This window comes from Schistocerca gregaria, chromosome 6 (genome assembly GCF_023897955.1).
Source record: "Schistocerca gregaria isolate iqSchGreg1 chromosome 6, iqSchGreg1.2, whole genome shotgun sequence".
NCBI classification, from domain to species: domain Eukaryota; kingdom Metazoa; phylum Arthropoda; class Insecta; order Orthoptera; family Acrididae; genus Schistocerca; species Schistocerca gregaria.
Genome location: NC_064925.1, coordinates 521,164,486 through 521,187,211, shown reverse-complemented (window position 1 = coordinate 521,187,211; position 22,726 = coordinate 521,164,486). Strand labels below are relative to the sequence as shown.

Below are 22,726 nucleotides of genomic sequence, written 5' to 3'. Positions count from 1 at the left end.
GTGTGGGGTTCGATTCCCAGTCAGCACTGAACTCTTTGTCATCTTGTTTCTAGTTCAAACATGCTCACGTGTCGCTGCTGGTGTAACAAACCCAAAGTTAACGTTCGTTTTCTGTGGAATATAACAGCGGTAGGTGCCAGGTTGGAGTCCTGGGAAGGAAAAAAAATAATGTTACGTCTCGTTATTTCAGTTAAAACATGTAGCTACTGCCGAGAAAATCCGATATGTCACAGTTAATTGTGCTTCGGTAAGAATCCGGTTAATCCGGTTAGGTTCTGGGTTCGAATCCCTGTGTAACACAAAGGTTTACCTCACGGAATTTCAAGTAAGTTACTTGTGAAGAAGCAATATTTAACATCTCTCGTAGTTCATTAACAGGGGCAATAGACGCTGGGTAGGAATTCGCGTCCGTTAAAAATGTTTACGTTATGTAATTTAAAGTTGATATTTGCTAACTGATACTGTCTAAAATCGAGGTATATCGCTCTCTTTATGCCTAGTCAGAAATGACTGTTAGTTTCCGTCAGTCACGAAATCTTTGCTTAGTCTGCATGACCTGGGTTTGAATCCAAATGCAGAACGAGACGGTTCGTCGTGTCATTTGATGTTCATACATATTCTCAACTAGCTGATCGTGAATAACTTAAATTTTTAATGTCGTTTTGTGTTAAGTAATAAATACTGTATGTTACTTTGAAGAGGAAATCATGAATACGACGAACTTACTACTTGCATTGCCTATCTGACGTAATAATGAGAGTGATAACATTTCAGGTATGTCATTTATTGTAATAAATGTGAGCTTACAAGCCTTAAGGACAGTCTTACCTGTGATAAGGTGTTCCCTGATATTTGTAGTATCGTAGTATTACTTTACATCTAGAGTTATTGCGATACAGAGTAGTGTTTTCTAGTGGTGACTAGTTGGAACCATTTTCAATAGTCAAACGAGTGTACCGAGGAGCGATTAGACAACCTGCTAGACAGCTCCGTTATGTGGGTTGCATGCGAATCAGGCGAAATGTAATTCAGGTCGTTCGGATACTTTTGGGCGCGACTGTACATGTAGATGTAATGACAAGTGGCTATGTTGCACCCCAACAAATTATTGTGTTGCGTGGTTGTTTGTACGTACGTGTCGGGTGAATGTGAGCGGTGGACAGGGAGCGGGCGGCGAGGGCACGCACCTTGTTGAGGCAGTAGCGGAACTCGGCGACCTCGTAGGCGGGGTTGGCGCACACGAGCACCATGCCGGCGCGGCCGGCAGCCAGCGCGGACAGGTACCACTCGGCAGAGTTGCCGCCCCACAGCGCCAGCCGGTCCCCGCGACGCAGTCCAGCGTCCAGCAGGCCAGCCGCCAGCCGGTCCACCTGCAACGCGGGCGCAGCGTGCGGAACAACGGGAGGGCCACAGGAGGAATGCTACGCGAGTCCTCCGCAATTTCAGTCAACTGCTGGGAAATAAAGCTCAAAGGAAAGCTTACGTACCTGTTACCCAGTACATACACTACTGGCCATTAGAATTGCTACACCAAGAAGAAATGCAAATGACAAACGGGTATTCATTTGACAAATATATTATACTAGAACTGACAAATGATTACATTTTCACGCAATTTTGGTGCACAGGATCCTGAGAAATCAGTACCCAGAACAACCACCTCTGGCCGTAATAACGGCGTTGATACGCCTGGCCATTGAGTCAAACAGAGCTTGGATGGCGTGTACAGGTACAGCTGCCCATGCAGCTTCAACACGATACCACAGTTCATCAAGAGTAGTGACTGGCGTATCGTGACGAGCCAGTTGCTCGGCCACCATTGTCCAGACGTTTTCAATTGGTGAGAGATCTGGAGAATGTGCTGGCCAGGGCAGCAGTCGAACATTTGCTGTATCCAGAAAGGCCCGTACAGGACCTGAAAAAGCGGTCGTGCATTATCCTGCTGAAATGTAGGGTTTCGCAGGGATCGAATAAAGGGTAGAGCCACGGGACGTAACACATCAGAAATGTAACGTCCACTGTTCAAAGTGCCGTCAATGCGAACAAGAGGTGACCGAGACGTGTAACCAATGGCACCCCATACCATCACGCCGGATGATACGCCAGTATAGCCATGACGAATACACGCTTCCGATGTGCGTTCAACGCGACGTCGCCAAACACGGATGCGGCCATCATGATGCTGTAAACAGAACCTGGATTCATCCGAGAAAATTACGTTTTGCCATTCGTGCACCCAGGTTCGTCGTTGAGTACACCATCGCAGACGCTCCCGTCTGTGATGCAGCGTGAAGGGTAACCGCAGCCACGGTCTCCGAGCTGATAATCCATGCTGCTGCAAACGTCGTCGAACTGTTCGTGCAGATGGTTGTTGTCTTGCAAAACGTCCCCATCTCAGGGATCGAGACGTGGCTGCACGATCCGCTACAGTCATGCGGATAAGACGCCTGTCATCTGGACTGCTAGCGATACGAGGCCATTGCGAGCCAGCACGGCGTATTACCCTCCTGAACCCACCGATTCCATATTCTGCTAACAGTCATTCCATCTCGACCAACGTTTCACCAGTCAACGCCGGCAACTGCTGTTTGCGTATGAGAAATCGGTTGGATGCTTTCCTCATGTCAGCACGTCGTAGGTGTCACCACCGGCGCCAACCTGAATGCTCTGAAAAGCTAATCATTTGCATATCACAGCATCTTCTTCCTGTCGCTTAAATTTCGCGTCTGTAGCACGTCATCTTCGTGGTGTAGCAATTTTAATGGCCAGTAGTGTATTTATTCCAATTATATTAGTCCATCCCCTCCTTCCTTCTCTGTCTCTCTTCTCCTCTTTCCTTGTCCCTACCCATCTCCTTCCTCTCTCTCTGTGTCTTTCCTCTTCCCTTTCTCTGCCCACTTACTCCTCCCCACCCGCTTGCCCATCTCCTTCTGCCCCCCTCTCTCAATCCATCTCCAGCTCCCCCTGTGTCTGCTCATCTCCTTTTCTTCCAGTTACCTTTCTATTTCCCCCTCCTCCTCTCTCTATCCATCTCCTTCTCTTCCATGTCTGTGTCATCTCCTCCTTCCTCTCTCTGTCCATCTCTTCCAACTCCCTTCTCTGCGCTATCACCCAAACCCCAATACGACTTTTCTGGTTCTTAACCCCACGGTACTTCTTTCCGCAAGCTAAGTAATATGTGTATCAAGTTTCTTTGAAATCGATTCAGGGGTTTCAAAATGGTTCAAATGGCTCTAAGCACCATGGGACTTAACATCTGAGGTCTTCAATCCCCTGGACGTAGAACTACTTAAACCTAACTAACCTAAGGACATCACACACATCCATTCCCGAGTCTGGATTCGAACCTACGACCATAGCAGCAGCGCGGTTCCGGACTGAAGCGCCTAGAACCGCCCGGCCACTGCGATTCAGGGGTACACGAGGACCTTTTTACCTGCATCTTTGCCCGCATATGCAAAAGTCTCATATGCTCAATATATATACTCTAAGGAAAAGAAACCTCACCACGAAGAAATTCTCCGAGTGGGATGGAAAGCCGTAGATGTGATGTATAGGTACAAAGAAACTAATTATTGCAATTTGTAACTTTTTTAGTCCTTTCATCATCAGTTTTGTATAATGTTATGGTATGTTGCAAATGTTACTACAGCTGTGTCACACTTCCTCCGTCAACATGTACAACAAGTTCAAAAGAATATATCTCAGGCCCCATAAGACGATACAGCACATAAAATTAAACAAAACTTGCAAAAAGAATGACTTGATCCCAATTTACATTTATGTAAAGTTTGAAAACAGTTCTACAGTGGCACACAAGTCTAAATCACGCGCAGAACGCTATTGGTTACTAAATGAAATGAAGACGCTCTATTCGAAAAAGCAGGTTCAAAAAAATGGCTCTGAGCACTATGGGACTTAACATCTATGGTCATCAGTCAACTTAGAAATACTTAAACCTAACTAACCTAATGACATCACACAACACCCAGTCATCACAAGGCAGAGAAAATCCCTGACCCGGCCGGGAATCGAACCCGGGAACCCGTGCGCGGGAAGCGAGAACGCTACCCCACGACTACGAGCTGCAGACTCATACATCTCTCTGTTGGGACTCCGTTATAGAGGAAGCGACCGAGATTCGCTTAAACAACAACAATTTCGACAGAGACCAGGGGTACACACTCAGCAGGGCACGGGGCGAGCGCTGGACATCAAAAGAAAGCAAAGACAGACACGCGACGCGGGAGCGGCAGTTTCACACGTGGCGCCTGCCCCTGGCGCCACCTGACGTCACGGGTGCTGCCACGAGCTGCCCGGGTCGACTTAGGCGCGTCCACCACATTGGGTCTATCTGATTGGCTGCTGATGATATCGTCATGCCTATGCAAGTGACAACCCGTACGGCCTTTGCAATCAGTGAATTCCTGACGACGTTGGCGGGGATGGTAATCGAAAGCTCGAGGATGTTATTGGAATTGACGCGGCTTGAACACCGAGAACGTTTTATTAATGTATGCCGTCGCGAAAGACTCAGAGGAAACAGAAAAGACACAAACATTCGTTTACATTAGGCGTGAGAAACCGCAGGAACATCAACATATATTTCATTCACGTTTAGTAAACCTGACAGAGACAGAACTACGCGAAAGAGAAAAAAATGCTCATTGAGAAAGGGTTGTGACAGTGCACCAGTGGCATGTTGACCAACCATTACACAGACAGAGTCTCTTAATAGAAACTGAACACATCCTCACATGTGAAGAAGAAAAAACTATTTGTCAAAGAAACGCAGAACTAACAACAGAATTAGTGAAAAATGGAGTAAGGAGTATAATAAAACAAACACAGAAGACACATAATAAGATCAAACACACAGAAGCAGCCACGATGAAAATATTGAAACAAAAGTTAATAACCAATAACATCATAATAATAAGGGCGGACAACGGAAATGTAACAGTACTCGCGGACCAGGGACAATACATCACAACCGCTAAGGAATAATTAAACACCATCACTATATAACGAATAAGATCGGACACAGGCACACGATTTCAGGCGAATATGAAACGAACACTAAAGAACATTCAACATGCTCTCACAGATACATTACCTTACACTGAAGAACCCACAATCATCAACATTCCGCAGCCAATCAAAAGTACACCACCATGGTACACCAAAGAAGGAAAGCCCCAGGAACTCCCCAAAGTACCATATGGCCAAAAATCTCAAAAAGATAATCACAGAAAATTATCAAATAGAAAACAACATAACAGTGATAAACACAGAAGACCTAATATAACACATCACTTGTTTTACAGTTCCACCCATTAACAACCAAAGAAACAAAAAGTAATTTTAACCAGTTTTCACAAACACTGTTCTTTATAGTTAAACCGTTTTTGTTCTTTTCAAAGGATGGTTGGCATTCTGATCCACTACAAGTAAGGCTCGGCAGGGTGACCACCAAGTTCTGCATACTCACTGTACCTGTGAATGATGATGTGGTACACACGCTGTATCACACACCTTGTGACGTCCCTGCAATTTGTCCTGCACTCACCACAATTCGTGCCACATCTTTTTCTCTCTCTACAGGAGTCTCATAAACCAAACTCTTCATTTGACCCGGGAGGAAAAAGTCCAATATAGTCAAATCCAGTGATCGTGGAGGCCATGCGATTGGACCATCTCTGGCCTCTCCATAGGTGTCTCAATCTTTGGTCCAGATGCTCCCAAACATGACGTGAAGAGTGAGCGGATGTGCCGTCATGCTGAAGCCACGTGTCTCTATTGACGTTCGTCCAACAACATCCCCAATACTTGTTGTAGAAAAGTGAAGTAGATGGGACCTGTAAGCTTGGGTGGAAGTATGATCGATCCAGTTACATGTCGAGCCAGAGTACCTGCCCACACGTTGATACCAAATCTGTCTTGGAATTCCTGCACATGCGTGGCTTGTGGATTTTCGTCTACACAGACATGGCTGTTTCGAGAATTGAGTACACAATCCCTAGTAAATTTACATTCATCTGTGAACAGAATGCGCCGTGGAAATACTAGGGTCTCATTGATGTACAGTCTCAGAAACTTCCTTTCAGATCTCAACGTGTGGTACAAAATTCACTTTCGTTAGTGACATGATCCTATGGAGATGGTATGGATGTAGTTGTTTGTCATGCAGAACGTGCCAGGCGGTGCTCGGAGCAACATCAATCGCACGTGCAATTTTTCGTGTACTCATTGATGGATGGCCTCTCCAGTTCTGGTGTGCAACGTCTCCTTGGAGCTCCATAGTCACGCCTGCTAAAGTCGAAGGTACCCTTTTCTCGTAGCCGTTGCGCAGTTGAGGTGGAAAGACTATGCCATGGAGTCGACTTTGTGGGTTGTGGATAACGACCTTGCTAAAGGCGAGCAGCAACTCTTCCACTACCACGAGCTTCGCTATACAGAAGTATCATATCGGTGTATTCTGGAAACGTATACTCAACTATGTTGCTCTAATACTCGCAGAGACGTGGGTGACGCTCGCCGGCCACGGTGGTCGAGCGGTTCTAGGCGCTTCAGTCCGGAACCGCGCGACTGTTGCGCTCGCAGGTTCGAATCCTGCCTCGGGCGTGGATGTGTGTGATGTCCTTAGGTTAGTTAGGTTTAAGTAGTTTTAAGTTCTAGGGGACTGATGACCTCAGATGTTAAGTCCCATAGTGCTCAGAGCCATTTGAACCATTTGGCTGAGGCTAGAACCATGTGAGAGAGGTAGTGTAGAAGTCAAATGACATCAGCCGATCCGACGTAAGTACGCTCTACCATGTCTATCCTGTTGCATACCTTCCTAGCAAACATTTTTTCAAACGGCTGTAGAACAGAAACGGTACGTTCCCTGAAACGGGTTCCAAATCAAAATATTATGTACTCAGGCCCCTCTGCAAGTCCTCGAAGTTTACAACGGGGCTTTTAGAGCAACCTGTACATAAAAAATTTTTCACCTAATCACACAAAAACAAATACCATTCAGCACGCACACACACGCACGCACAGAAACACACAGACACACAGACACACACACACACTCACACACACACACACACACACACACACACACACACACACACACACACACACACTTATGCACACTCATAGAGATGACAAATATCACGAAAACACATTCAGTAGCTCACAATCACATTCGATAGTTGGCAATAATATCGACAGCTGGCAATACCAATCAGAACAAAACGTCAAAACGAGTGTTCAATTCCTAGTGCTGTAAAACAAAATTTCAAATGGCAGTTATAAGAAACAGAGTAGCGATAACAAAGGAACAAAAACACAACATGTAGATTTACATACACGAAATCTGTAAGCAGAACATTAAATTATTACTGCATCACAGAAAAGAAAAAAAGGAGCAGTACTGTTTATAACCTACATGTACGTCGTCCTAAATATAAACTAAATAGTATAGACAAAAATATGTACATATTCCAGGCTACTACAGACGTCTTGAAAAAAATGAAGGCGAAACGCGTATGACACCAAAATTGTGTTCCATTTAGTTGTGATTAGACAGTCCCGAAGTAAAAATTACCGATTTACGCAGAAATGATAACGATTTCAGTAAACTGGATGCTTTATTCCAGAGAAAGAGCTTCACAAATTGAGCAAGCATTGGTCCACCTCTGGCCCTAATGCAAAAAAGTTGTTCGGTTTGGCATTCATTGGATGTCCTCATGAGGGATACCGTAGCAAACTCTGTCCAACGGACCCGTTAGATCGTCAAATATCAGAGCTTGTTGAAGGGCTCTTTCCACAACGCTCCAAACGTTCTCAGTTGTGGAGAGATCGGTGACCCTGTTGGCCGAGGCAGGGTTTCACAAGCACGAAGACACTCAGTAGAAATTCTCGCCGTGTGCAGGCGGTGTTATCTTGCTGAAATGTAAGGCCAGGATAGCTCGCCATGAAAGGTAAGAAAACGTGGCGTAGAATATCGTCGACGTACGGCCGTGCTGTAAGGAAGCCTCGGATGACAACCAAAGGGTCCTGCTATGAACTTAAATGGCACACCAGACCGTCACTCGGGCCGGATGGCTAGCGACAGTCAGGTTGGTATTCCACTGCTTCAGGGGCGTCACCAGACGAGGCTCTGCTGGTCATTGGAGCTCGGTTAGAAGCGGAACTCATCACTGAAGACAATGCCGCCCCAGTCAATGAGATTCCGGACCGAAGACGTGTCTGGAGACGCCATGCACAGTGGTGGGCTACCAACCTGACTTTCGTGCGCCACACGGCCGACAAGCAGAAGTGTTGGTCTGGGGTGTCATTTCTTTTCATAGAACGACACCTTTGGTTGTCATCCACCCATCGTTACAGCACAGCGGGTACGTCGATGACAAACTATGTCCCGTTTCGTTACCCTTCATGGCAAGCAATCGTGGGCTTACGTTTCAGCGGCGGGAGTTTCTACTGCTTCTCTTCGTGCTTTCCAAACGTTATTTTTGTTAGCAAAATCGCCAGATCTCTCCCCAACTGAAAACATTTGGAACATTAAGGGCAAGGCCCTGCAATCAGCTCCGTATTTTGACGATACAACACGTCACTTGGACAGAATTTGGCACGATATCCCTCAGGAGGAAATCAAACAACTCTGTCAAGCAATGCCAAGCCGAATAACTGCTTGCATAAGTGCCAGAGGTGGACTAACTTGTTCACTTTGCTTATGCTCTATCTCTTTAAGGGGACCACACCGTGGTTCAGGTCGAAAAAAATCGATTTTCGGTATTCATTATATTTCGATAGAGTAAGGTTTTATTTAAGTATTCTGAAAAGGATTCTGCTGAAAAAAAATTTTTTCGAGCATGTAAAGAGCATTTTCCTACCACGTGTGTTTAAGTGCCACGCTCACTTTTCTGTCACCCACTTTTCTGCATATATTTTAGATCTTTATATTCCCTACATTGCACTTTAGGGATTTTTTTTACTCCCGACTGTGTGGGCTATCCTTTGAATGCAACGGTCGGTATTCTTTTGATTCTGCTGTTTGTAAACAACACGCTTTCAAACAAATGGTTCAAATGGCTCTGAGCAGTGTGGGACTTAACATCTGAGGTCTTCAGTCCCCTAGAACTTAGAACTACTTAAACCTAACTAACCTAAGGACATCACACACATCCATGCCCGAAGCAGGATTCGAACCTGCGACCGTAGCGGTCTCGCGGTTCCGGACTGAAGCGCCTAGAACCGCCCGACCACTACGGCCGGCGATTTCACACACGCGGTTAGTTTTGTTCAAGTGTGATTGCGAGTAGTTGTTATACTTACGTTTGCAGTGCTTGTTTACGTGTGTTTTGTTGTGATTATTGAAGATGACGAAAAGTAAAGGCATTTTCAAGAAACGACAATTTAGAGGAAACAAGTTTAGAAATATTTCTGTACAAGAGATTATGTCACCTAACAACGATGTTACTAATTGTAATTCTTTAACAAGTGCATCATCAAAGACCACTTCAAGAGAGCTACAAAGAATATACTGTAAGGGATGCAGTAACATTATTATAAATTTTAGAATATTATCAGATGTAATTTCTAAATTTATACAATGTAGACAGTGTGGTGAGTCACAGAGTGTGTAAATTTGAGAAAGTGCCAGTAGGAGAAAAGGCCTACCAATAGCTTTGGATTTAATTTGCATTAAATGCTCAGCTGTGATTACATTCATGAGTTATTCAAAACTAGATGCAAGTGGCAATTATGAAATCAGTACTATATTAGTTTGTGCCTCACGATCCATTGGCAAGGGCATGGCTGCAGGCAGAACATTTTGTTCAGTGATGAACTTACATCAACCACCAAATAAATTTGAAAAACTGACTGCAATATTAGAGAAAGCTGTATGTGAGGTCAGTGAGGAAAGCATGAAAGTGGCTGCTAGGGAAGCAGTGGAAGAAAATGATGGATGTTCGGATATTGCAGTTGCACTTGATGGAAGCTGGCAGAAAAGAGGACATACTTCTCTGAATGGAGTTGTGACGGCCACGAGTGAAGACACCGGTAAAGTGTTAGATGTGAAGATAATGTCTAAATGTTGCAAATATTGTAAAGCCAATGAACATGAAGAACACAACTGTGTGGCTAATTTTAGAGGAACAAGTGGTGGTATGGAAGTTCATGGAGTACAACAAATATTTCATCGCTCCGTAGAAACAAGAGGCGTACGGTACACAAATATTTTGGGCGATGCTGGCAGTAAGGCTTACAACAATGTGGTGAACTCTAGGCCACGTGGAGATGCCATTATCACTAAATAGAATGTGTAGGCCCTCTTCAAAAACGTTTGGGAACATGGCTGAAAAAACTAACTGCTGAAATGAAAGGACAAAAAATTGGAAGATGGAAAATTGTTGGACGGACAGGGTCGGTTAACTAAAACCGAAATAGAAAATTTGCAGGTATACTATGGGCAGGCAATTAGAAGAAATAAAGAAACTCTGGAGGCAATGAAGAGGGATGTTTGGGCCATATTCTTCCATAAGTCCTCTACTGATGATAAGCCATGTCATGGATTGTGTCCATCAGGAGAAAATTCGTGGTGCAAACACAACAGGGCTCAGGCAACTGGGGGATCTTATTCTCACCAGCATTCTCTTCCTGCTGCTGTTATTACAGCAATTAAACCTATTTTCAGAGGCTTGACTCATCCTGACCTTCTAAGTTAATTTCTGCATGGGCAGACACAGAACCCAAATGAATATTTTAACAGCATAATTTGGAACTGCATTCCTAAAACTGTATTTGTAGGCATGCATACAGTGAAACTAGGAGTTCATGATGCTGTTATTACATTCAGTTGTGGTAATATTGGAAAGTGTTGTGTACTGAAAAAGCTGGGAATTAATCCTGGTGAAAAGATTATCACTGGGCTGCAACATTGCTATAAAATGAGGATAGTCGATGCAGACAGGTCTGCATCTAATATGGTCAAGAAACCAACACAAACATCCAGAAAGGTGAAAAAGAAGCTGGAAGATCTGCTAGAGGCCATCGTATGCAGCAGGACAGTTTTAATTAACTGTAAGTAACAAATTTCAAAAGATTTTCCCTTTAAAGTCAATTTCCCGCAAACTAAAATATTCAGTACAAATGTCCCATTATATCAGAAACTATCATAGATAAATGAATGAAATTTTCAGAGATTTTGCATAACATAAAAAGCCACCTCTGGTACTACATTCATTAATGTTACTTCATTAGGAAGTTCACAAAAATATTTTCTGTGGAAAAACTTAATAGTTTTTGTTACTAATTTAAAAAAGTATTTCTTAAAAACTGTAAAATGGATAAAGTAGATTTTAGTACATTTGACTATATTAGCATCATGCAGCATACAGTAAAATATTAAGGTCCTGCATCAAGTAGTTGTTTCAGAAATTGGTCAAATACTTGCCTAAATTAACATGGGTTAGATAGGCAGGGTGTGGTCCCCTTAATAAATCATCCAATTTTTCTGAAATTGTAACCAGTTGTCTGCTGTACATGTACGTCCCATTCGGATAATTCATTCGCTGTGAGTCTTTTTTTATGTCGTAGAGTATATTCAACATATTATACCAGTTGTGTACGCGGACACTGTCTGCAAAATGTGTTGCGAGTAGAGTTAGTAGTAAGGAAGTAATTCATTCACGATGCGGCATTTTTCCACGCATCTCAATGTTTACTACCTCATATCTTCAGAAATACGTGTCGTACAATGACATATTTTTGCATGTAGATTCAGTGATATACATGAACTGTCTCTGCAAAATGTGTTCAAAATAGAGTTACTAAGAAACGAGAAATAAATTTAATGGTCACGCGTGTTGCTGCAGCTTTACTGCATGCACAGCGAAAATGTCAGTCACTCTGTTTTTCAATGCACTTGGCCCACCATCGCCTTCCTGTTTTTCAGTGCCCTTGGGCCACCGTCGCACAAGCTTTCCGATACCCTCTGCAAAAACGGTTTTTGGTTGTGCAACAAACTCCGTAAGCAGCGCTTCCTTCACCTATTGATCGGAGCTGCTCTCTCTTCTGAAGTGATAAATCCATGTTGCAATTCCAGTGATGATTTGTTTCAGAAACGGTTTACCTTCATTACCACGAAGGTCCAGTAGTTGTTGACAGATCTTCACACGGTTACCCGTCCTTATAGTTCTTTATCGATTTGCTTTCGAACCCATCTCGCACAGACTTCGTGAAATCGAGACTGTTATGGGTGATTGCATATGCAGAACCATGGCTAATCTGCGTATGGTTTGTCACATCAACAGTCATTCCGGTATTCAGCACCAAGACACAGACTTGCGCAATATTGGAATCAGCTGTGTCTGGAGCTGGACTGTCCGGCCCACGATCATCCTTCACACTCCTTCGACCACTTTTGGACTGTTCAGGCCACGTATTGTGCTGCAGGTCCTATATAAATTGCCGCTCCTGGTGTACTTTCAAACCGCAAAAAAAAAAACTGAGTACGAAACGCTTTCCTTCTGTGGTGCAATCTGAGGCAATCTTTACGTCGCATTAGCGGAAAGCGGACTGATGTGATAACGCTGAAAGCGCCGCTGGTGTAGCGACGAAGGCATTTGGCAACGGAGCGGAGGAGCTGTTTCGATGCCCAGTTGCTTTCTTTCTGCAGGTTATTTTTGTGGTTTTTTTTGTTTTTTGTTTTTTCGTTCAGAATTTGTAGGCACAGGAGTGTTAATAAGGTGAATAAAGCAATTTATACAGGGTGGTCCATTGATCGTGACCGGGCCAAATATCTCACGAAATATGCGTCAAACGAAAAAACTACAAAGAACAAAACATATCTAGCTTAAAGGGGGAAACCAGATACCGCTATGGTTGGCCCGCTAGATGGCGCTGCCATAGGTCAAACGGATATCAACTGCGTTTTTTTTTTAAATAGGAACCCCCATTTTTTATTACATATTCGTGTAGTACTTAAACAAATATGAATGTTTTAGTTGGACCAAATTTTTCGCTTTGTGGTAGATGGCGCTGTAATAGTCACAAAAATATGGCTCACAATCTTAGACGAACAGTTGGTAACAGGTAGGTTTTTTTAAATTAAAGTACGGAATGTAGGTACGTTTGGACATTTTATTTCGGTTGTTCCAATGTTGTATATGTACCTTCGTGAACTTATCATTTCTGATAACGCATGCTGTTACAGCGTGATTACCTGTAAATACCACATTAATGCAATAAATGCTCAAAATGATGTCCGTCAACCTCAATGCATTTGGCAATACGTGTAACGACATTCCTCTCAACAGCGAGTAGTTCGCCTTCCGTAATGTTCGCACATGCATTGACAATGCGCTGAAGCATGTTGTCAGGCGTTCTCGGTGGATCACGATAGCAAATGTCCTTCAACTTTCCCCACAGAAGGAAATCCGGGGTCGTAAGATCCGGTGATCGTGCGGGCCATCGTATGGTGCTTTGACGACCAATCCATCTGTCACGTAATATGCTATTCAATACCGCTCCAACCGCACGCGAGCTATGTGCCGGACATGCATCATGTTGGAAGAACATCACCATTCTGTCATGCAGTGAAACATATTGTAGTAACATCGATAGAACATTACATGGGAAATCAGCATACATTGCAGCATTTAGATTGCCATCGCTAAAATGGGGGCCAGTTATCCTTCCTGCATAATGCCGCACCATGCATGAACCCGCCAGGGTTGCTGATGTTCCACTTGTCACAGCCATCGTGGATTTTCCGTTGCCCAATAGTGCATATAATGCCGGTTTACGTTACCGCTGTTGGTGAATGACGCTTCGTCGCTAAATATAACTCGTGTAAAAGATCTGTCATCGTCCAGTAATTTCCCTTGTGCCCAGTGGCAGAACTGTACACGACGTTCAAATTCGTCGCCATGCAATTCCTGGAACATAGAAATATGGTACGTGTGCAATCGATGTTGATGTAGCATTCTCAACACCGACATTTTTTAGATTCCCGATTCTCGCGCAATTTGTCTGCTATTGATGTGCGGATTAGCCGCGACAGCAGCTAAAACACCTACTTGGGCATCATCATTTGTTGCAGGTCGTGGTTGACGTTTCACATGTGGCTGAACACTTCCTGTTTCCTTATATAACGTAACTATCCGGCGAACGGTCCGGACACTAGGATGATGTCCTCCAGGATACCGAGCAGCATACATAGAACACGCCTGTTGGCATTTTCATCACAATAGCCATACATCAACACGATGTCGACCTTTTACGCAATTGGTAGACGGTCCATTTTAACACGGGTAATGTATCACGAAGCAAATACTATCCGCACTGGCGGAATGTTACGTGATACCACGTACTTATTCGTTTGTGACTATTACAGCGCCATTTATCACAAAGCGAAAAAATTGGTCCAACTGAAACATTCTTATTTCTTTACGTACTTCACGAATATGTAATAAAAATGGGGGTTCCTATTTAAATAACGCAGCTGATATACGTTTGACCTATGGCAGCGCCATCTAGCGGGCCAACCATAGCGCCATCTGGTTTCCCCCTTCAAGCTAGACGAGTTTTTTCTTTGTAGTTTTTTCGTTTGATGCTTATCTAGTGATATATTTGGCCCGGTCACGATCAGTGGACCACCCTGTATATACAGGGTATTCGGAAATACCCGTTACCAACTTTTAGCACTTGTACAGGGGAATGATTACATATTAACTTGAATAGGAAACATATCGTTTCCGTCCTACGACAGTTTCAGTTCGGACGTTTAGCTTGCCCACTTATGCTTGAGGAAATAAATTAGGTATGATGCAGTACAATTATTAGATAACAGTCAGAAAGGAAGCATAAAGAAACATCCATTTATCACTTAAGAACTTTTTTGCATTAACACTTAAACAGTACATATTCCCATTATTCCAAAACAAAATAGAATCCAGCATACTGTACGAGCGGAACAGCACTGATGCATTACAATAGCGGCTCGCTGTGGCGATCAGCAACGTTGCTACAGACATTCTGTCCACGAACCGTGTTCCAGTACACACTCTCCATCCCACCTGGCGCCTCTTCAGCTTCTGGTGCAGCGGACAGAACTCCTGCCAGCAGATCTTCCTCTGACTCTACAGGAGTTTCGTTAATCAAACGTTGCATGGGATCCCACAAGAAATAGTCCATTGGAGTTAAATCCGGCGATCGTGGCGGCTTCGCGATTCGACCACCTCGGTCTGTCCACCTTTCACCATACCGTCTGTTGAGATGACTCCGAACCGCACGTGAGAAGTGATCTGGTTGCCCAATCGTGCTGAAACCACGTTTTCTGATGGACATTCAGTGGCACAGCTTCCAAGAACGAATCCAATACGTTTTGTAGGTAGATCAAGCATGCAGGACCAGGTAGTTTGAGTGGAAGGGAGTATGGCCTAATGACATGACCATCCAGAATAGCTGTCCACACGTCAGTACCAAACCGGTGCTGAAATCTCTGAACATGGGTGACACGAGGGTTTCCGACTGCCCCGACATGGCTGTTTCGCGAATTCAGAACACAGTCCCTAGAGAACTTACATTCATCTGTGAGCAGAACTCGGCGTGGAAACAATGGGGTGTCGATGAAGCGGTGCAGGAATCACGTGCTGTAGGCAACGCATTGTGGAAAATCGGTTGGAACCATAGCGGGTACCCTTTGTAAGTGGTACAGACGTAATTTGTTGTTCACGCAGAACGTCCCAGACGATACCCATCGCACATGCAATTGTTCGAGAACGTTGACGGGTGCTCTTCAACGCGTTGCAGTGGATCAAATTCGGGTATGCGGCGTTGCTGTGGAGCACAACAGTCCTGCCTCCTCACGGTGAAGGTACCTGTTTCTCGGAGCCGCTGAGTAACTTGGGCAAAACGTCTGAGCGACGGCGTGCTAAGGTGCGGAAAAAGTTTGTATTACAGCCGAATTGCAGCTCTTCCATTACCTTGAGCTTCACCATGCACATGGTGCATGTCTGTGTATTCCGAAAACGTGTACCGAATCATATTTACTGCATCAGAGACGCACGGGCGCTGAATAGGTCTCGCAGCAAGGCAGACATCAAGCGACATCAGGTGATCGTATGATATGGTACACGTTATGTTATCTACGTTATCGCATACCAGGGGAAAGCGACTCTGAGACTTTTCTCTTTCCCTCACCAGAAGTGGACGCATTACATATCTGAATTGAAACCGTCATAAAACGGAAATGGTACATTTCCCGACATGGGTTCCTATTCAAAATATTATGTACTCACTCCCCTCTACAAGTCTCAGAAGTTTGTAATGGGAATTTCCGAACACCCTGTATAAAAGACAATGTCCTGACAGACTAACTCACCCAGCCCAAACCCCTAAGGACAGAAACCTGAAATTGGGGAGTGTGTTGAACCAATTCTGTAGGCGTCGTTTAAGAAGGCATTTTTCGGAATTCCACTCCTAAGGGGATGAAATAGGGGATAAAAGGTTTTTTGGAAGAACCTCACTGTTAACGCAAGTTTGAAGCTAGAAGTACGAAAATAGGTATGTGGTTTCTCGGTGAGAAATAAAGAAAAACTTGTTTCAGCATTTTTGGAAATCTAGCGACTAAGCGGGTAAAATAATGAGTGAAAATTTTTTTGGAAGTGAACCATTATGAAAGCATTTACCTTAACTCCTTGAGAAAAGGTCTTGGAAGATCCTAATGGCACTGATCGACCGCCGTGTCGTTTTCAGCCACTAGAGGTCACTGGATGAGGATATGGAGGGGAGTGCGGTCTGCACACCACTCTCCCGGCCGTTCTCAGTTTTCGTGACCGGAGCCGTTATTTCTCAGTCAAGTGTCTCCTCAATTGGCCTCACAAGGGTTGAGTGAACTCCACCTGCCAACAGCGCTCGGCTGACCGGACGGTCACCCATCCAAGTGGTAGCCAAGCCCGACGCGCATAACTTCGGTGATCTGACGGCAACCGGTGTTGCCACTGCGGCAAGGCCCTTGTCATTATTAAGCACTACTAAAGTAGTTTTAAGGCTCATCTATGAAAATAGGTACTTTACTTCTCAGTTGTAAATAAAAAAAAGTATTTCAATGGTTTTGCAAATTCAGCCCGCATGGGAGTCAAATAGTTGATGAAAATTTATGATACAGTATCTCATTATGAAATCGGGTACTAAGCTAGTAGGGAATAAAAACGAGGTAAGCAAATAAACTTCTCAAATGACTAGGTTTAGTAAAGAATTAAAAATTTAATACTAGTCGCTTTACAATACTTCTTCCACTCTCTCTTTTACATGTCTTCGAACAACTAGATGGATGGTACTTGGCATATAAATATTCGAAGCAATCACACTTGCGGCACCAACAGTATCTGACGAATGCAATCTTCGCGCAACTACTTCTTTCCTTCCGAACATTCGGAGGTTGGTTGGTTGGTTGGTTGGGATATAAAGGGACCAAACCACAGGGTCATCAGTCCCCCACATTCGGAGAAAAACAAACTTGATTCATATTTTAAAATATTTATTTTTCGGGCTTTAATGTTGATATATTGACGGACGTCGTTATCAGGAGGAAGAAAACTGGCGTTTTACGGATCGTAGCGTGGAATGTCAGATCCTTTAATCGATCAGGTAGGTTAGAAAATTTAAGAAAGGAAATGGATAGGTTAAAGTTAGATATAGTGGGAATTAGTGAAGTTCAGTGGCAGGAGGAAGAAGACTTTTGGTCAGGTGAATACAGGGTTATAAATACAAAATCAAATAGAGGTAATGCAGGAGTAGGTTTAATAATGAATAAAAAAAATAGGAGCGTGGGTAAGCTACTACAAACAGCATAGTGAACGCCTTATTGTGGCCAAGGTAGACACGAAGTCCACGCCTACTACAGTAGTACAAGTTTATATGCCAACTAGCTCTGCAGATGATGAAGAAATTGAAGAAATGTTTGATGAGATAAAAGAAATTATTCAGGTAGTGAAGAGAGACGAAAATTTCATAGTCATCGGTGACTGGAATTCGAGTTTAGGAAAAGGGAGAGAAGGAAACGTAGTAGGTGAATATGGATTGGGGCTAAGAAATGAAAGAGGAAGCCGTCTGGTAGAATTTTGCACAGTGCATAACTTAATCATAGCTAATACTTGGTTCAAGAATCATAAAAGAAGGTTGTATACATGGAAGAATCCTGGAGATACTAAAAGGTATCAGATAGGTTATATGATGGTAAGACAGAGATTTCGGAACTAGGTTTTAAATTGTAAGACATTTCCAGGGGCAGATGTGGACTCTGACCACAATCTATTGGTTATGAACTGCAGATTAAAATTGAAGAAACTGCAAAAAGGTGGGAATTTAAGGAGATGGGACCTGATAAACTGACTAAACCAGAGGTTGTAGAGAGTTTCAGGGAGAGCATAAGGGAACAATTGACAGCAGTGGGGGAAAGAAGTACAGTAGAAGAAGAATGGGTAGCTCTGAGGGATGAAGTAGTGAAGGCAGCAGAGGATCAAGTAGGTAAAAAGACGACGGCTAGTAGAAATCCTTGGGTAACAAAAGAATTTTTGAATTTAATTAATGAAAGGAGAATATATAAAATTGCAGTAAATGAAGCATGTAAAAAGGAATACAAACGTCTCAAAAATGAGATAGACAGGAAGTGCAAAATGGCTAAGCAGGGACGGCTAGAGGACAAATGTGAGAACGTAGAGGCTTATCTCACTAGGGGTAAGATAGATACTGCCAACAGGAAAATTAAAGAGACCTTTGGAGAAAAGAGAACCACTTGTATGAATGTCAAGAGCTCAGATGGAAACACAGTTCTAACCAAAGAAGGGAAAGCAGAAAGATGGAAGGAGTATACAGGGTGTTACAAAAAGATACGGCCAAACTTTCAGGAAACATTCCTCACACACAAAGAAAGAAAATATGTTATGTGGACATGTGCCCGGAAACGCTTACTTTCCATGTTGGAGCTCATTTTATTACTTCTCTTCAAATCACATTAATCATGGAATGGAAACACACAGCAACAGAACGTACCACCGTGACTTCAAACACTTTGTTACAGGAAATGTTCAAAATGTCCTCCGTCAGCGAGGATACATGCATCCACCCTCCGTCGGATGGAATCCCTGAAGTGCTGATGCAGCCCTGGAGAATTGCGTATTGTATCACAGCCGTCCAAAATACGACCACAAAGAATTTCTACATTTGGTACCGAGGTTGCGTAGACAAGAGCTTTCAAATGCCCCCATAAACGAAAGTCAAGAGGGTTGAGGTCAGCAGAACGTGGAGGCCATGGAATTGGTCCGCCTCTACAAATCCATCGGTCACCGAATCTGTTGTTGTAAAGCGTACGAACACTTCAACTGAAATGTGCAGGAGCTCCATCGTGCACGAACCACATGTTGTGTCGTACTTGTAAAGGCATATGTTCTAGCGGCACAGGTAGAGTATCCCGTACGAAATCATGGCGGTGAATCGAGGAAGTACAGTACATACTGACGAAACTAAAATGAGCTCTAACATGGAAATTAAGCGTTTCCGGACACATTCCCACATAACATCTTTTCTTTATTTGTGTGTGAGGAATGTTTCCTGAAAGTTTGGCCGTGCCTTTTTGTAACACCCTGTATAGAGGGTCTATACAAGGGCGATGTACTTGAGGACAATATTATAGAAATGGATTAAATTGTAGATGAAGATGAAATGGGAGATACGATACAGCGTGAAGAGTTTGACAGAGCACTGAAAGACCTGAGTCGAAACAAGGCCCCGGGAGTAGACAACATTCCATTAGAACTACTGACGGCCTTGGGAGAGCCAGTCGTGACAAAATTCTGGTGAGGAAGATGTATGAGACAGGCGAAGTACCCTCAGACTTCAAGAAAAATATAATAATTCCAATCCCAAAGAAAGCAGCTGTCGACAGATGTGAAAATTACCGAACTACCAGTTTAATAAGTCACAGCTGCAAAATACTAACACGAATTCTTTACAGACGAATGGAAAAACTGGTAGAAGCCGACCTCGTGGAAGATCAGTTTGGATTCCGTAGAAAGTTTGGAACACGTGAGGCAATACTGACCTTACGACTTATCTTAGCATTTGTAGACTTAGAGAAAGCTTTTGACAATGTTGACTGGAATACTCTCTTCCAAATTCTAAAGGTGGCAGGGGTAAAATACAGGGCGCGAAAGGCAGAAACCAGGTGGCAGTTATAAGAGTCGAGGGGCATGAAAGGGAAGCAGTGGTTGGGAAGGGAGTGAGACAGGATTGCAGCCTATCCCTGATGTTATTCAATCTGTACATTGTGCAAGCAGTAAAGGAAACAAAAGAAAAATTCGGAGTAGGTATTAAAATCCATGGAGAAGAAATAAAAACTTTAAGGTTCGCCGATGACATTGTAATTCTGTCAGAGACAGCAAAGGACTTGGAAGAGCAGTTGAACGGAATGGACAGTGTCTTGAAAGGAGGATATAAGATGAACATCAACAAAAGCAAAACGAGGATAATGGAATGTAGTCGAATTAAGTCGGGTGATGTTGAGGGAATTAGATTAGGTAATGAGACACTTAAAGTAGTAAAGGAGTTTTGCTATTTGGGGAGCAAAATAACTGATGATGGTCGATGTAGAGAAGATATAAAATGTAGACTGGCAATGGCAAGGAAAGCGTTTCTGAAGAAGAGAAATTTGTTAACATCGAGTATAGATTTAAGTGTCAGGAAGTCGTTTCTGAAAGTATTTGTATGGAGTGTAGCCATGTATGGAAGTGGAACATGGACGATAAATAGTTTGGACAAGAAGGGAATAGAAGCTTTCGAAATGTGGTGCTACAGAAGAATGCTGAAAATGAGATGGGTAGATCACGTAACTAATGAGGTGGTATTGAATAGAATTTGGGAGAAGAGGAGTTTGTGGCACAACTTGACAACAAGAAGGGACTAGTTGGTTGGACATGTTATGAGGCATCAAGGGATCACAAATTTAGTATTTGAGGGCAGCGTGGAGGGTAAAAATCGTAGAGGGAGACCAAGAGATGAATACACTAAGCAGATTCAGAAGGATGTAGGTTGCAGTAGGTACTGGGAGATGAAGAAACTTGCACAGGATAGGGTAGCATGGAGAGCTGCATCAAACCAGTCTCAGGACTGAAAACCACAACAACACCAACAACAACAACAATGACGGAAAAATCGGTGCTTGTAGTTAATCATGAATTATGCACTGTGAATAATTATTGCATCGGCTCGTTAGTGCAAAATGCAAAGAAATGGCCCTACGGCCAAGAGTAATATAATTCTAGTGGTTAACTACCAAAACATTGGCAACAAAGTACCTGAGTTTGATTAGCTTCTAAGAAGCAGTGAAGCTCACATAATAGTGGATGCAGAAAGCAAGTTGAAATACGGAACTGACAGCACTGAGATTTTTGGGGGAAATTTAAACCTATTTCGGAAGGATAAGCTAATGACAAATTGAGTTGGTAAATTTGTCGCAATAGAAATAAACTCAAGAAACATAACCTGCATGCGAGATTGTTTGTGCAAGAATAATTATCAGGGGCAGGCATAAACTTATTACTAGAACCTTCTATCGACCACCGGAGTCACCCCCTCATGTAACTGAAAAATTACTGCAGAATCTCAGTTCGCTAGTACGTAATATTCCCAATTACACTGTAATCGTCGCAGGAAATTTCATGAACCAAACATCAATTGGAATGACGACAGTTTCGTTAGTGGTGGGTCTGGCAAAACATCCTGCGAAACTTTACCAAATGCCTTCTCTGAAAACTACCTACAACAGATGGTTCGGAACCATTCTCAAGATGCAAATATATTAGATCTAATGACAATGAATAGACCAGATATCTTTGTGAATGTGTGTGACCGTGCCTTGGTTGTGGCAACAATGATTACCAAAGCGCAAAGGACAACTAAAACAAGTAGAAAGATATAATATACGTTCAGTAAAGTAGATAAAAAGCAGTAGAATCTTATTTCAATGAATCTTTCAGCACAGGAAAAGAACATGTGGAGGAACTATGGCTCAAGTTTACAAAAACTGGAGGAACTATAGTTCAAGTTTGGAAGAACAGTTGACCATGCACAGGATAGATACGTACCTAGTAGTTTGTAATGGGAGTCACCCGTATTGGGATACTGTCACTGCAAGGAAATTTCTAAAGAAACCGAAACTACTGAACAATAGATGTAAAGGAAAGCATAGGGCTGTAGATAGAGAGATTCTGAATGAAACACGTTTGACTGTCAAAATGGCAGTGCGCGAAGCCTTCAGTGACTACCGTAGCACAATATTATCGAAAGATCTCTCACGGTACTCGAAGAAATTGTGTTTGTATTTAACGACTGTTGGTGGCACCAAAGTTTGTGACCAGACACTTGTGGATGTAACGGGTACTGAAACTGAATGTAGCAAAGCTAAAATCGAAATGCTTAATTCTGTTTTCAAATGTTCGTTTACAACAGAAAACCAAGAATTACTGCCGCAATTTAACTCTCGCACCACTCCAGGTATGTGTGAACTAGTCGTTAGTGCCGGTAGCGTTGAGAAACAGCTGAAATCGTTAACAGTGAATAAAGCTCCAGGGCCTGATAGAACCGTGTCAGATTATGTATTCCTCTTTTAACCATAGTATATCGAAGAATTCTCGAACAAAAAACTGTGCCTAATGATTATAAGAAAGAACAA

The 22,726-nt window shown here is 43.2% G+C and overlaps 1 protein-coding gene across 1 annotated transcript in view; it reads right to left on the bottom strand.

Annotated features, from left to right (window-relative positions):
• LOC126278002 (medium-chain acyl-CoA ligase ACSF2, mitochondrial-like) overlaps positions 1 to 22,726 on the bottom strand; it is a 272,719-nt gene that overhangs the window by 165,323 nt on the left and 84,670 nt on the right. Inside the window, exon 3 of the mRNA XM_049977692.1 lies at positions 1,188 to 1,370. Coding sequence (XP_049833649.1) covers positions 1,188 to 1,370 — 183 coding nt within the window. The remainder of the gene's footprint in view (positions 1 to 1,187; positions 1,371 to 22,726) is intronic.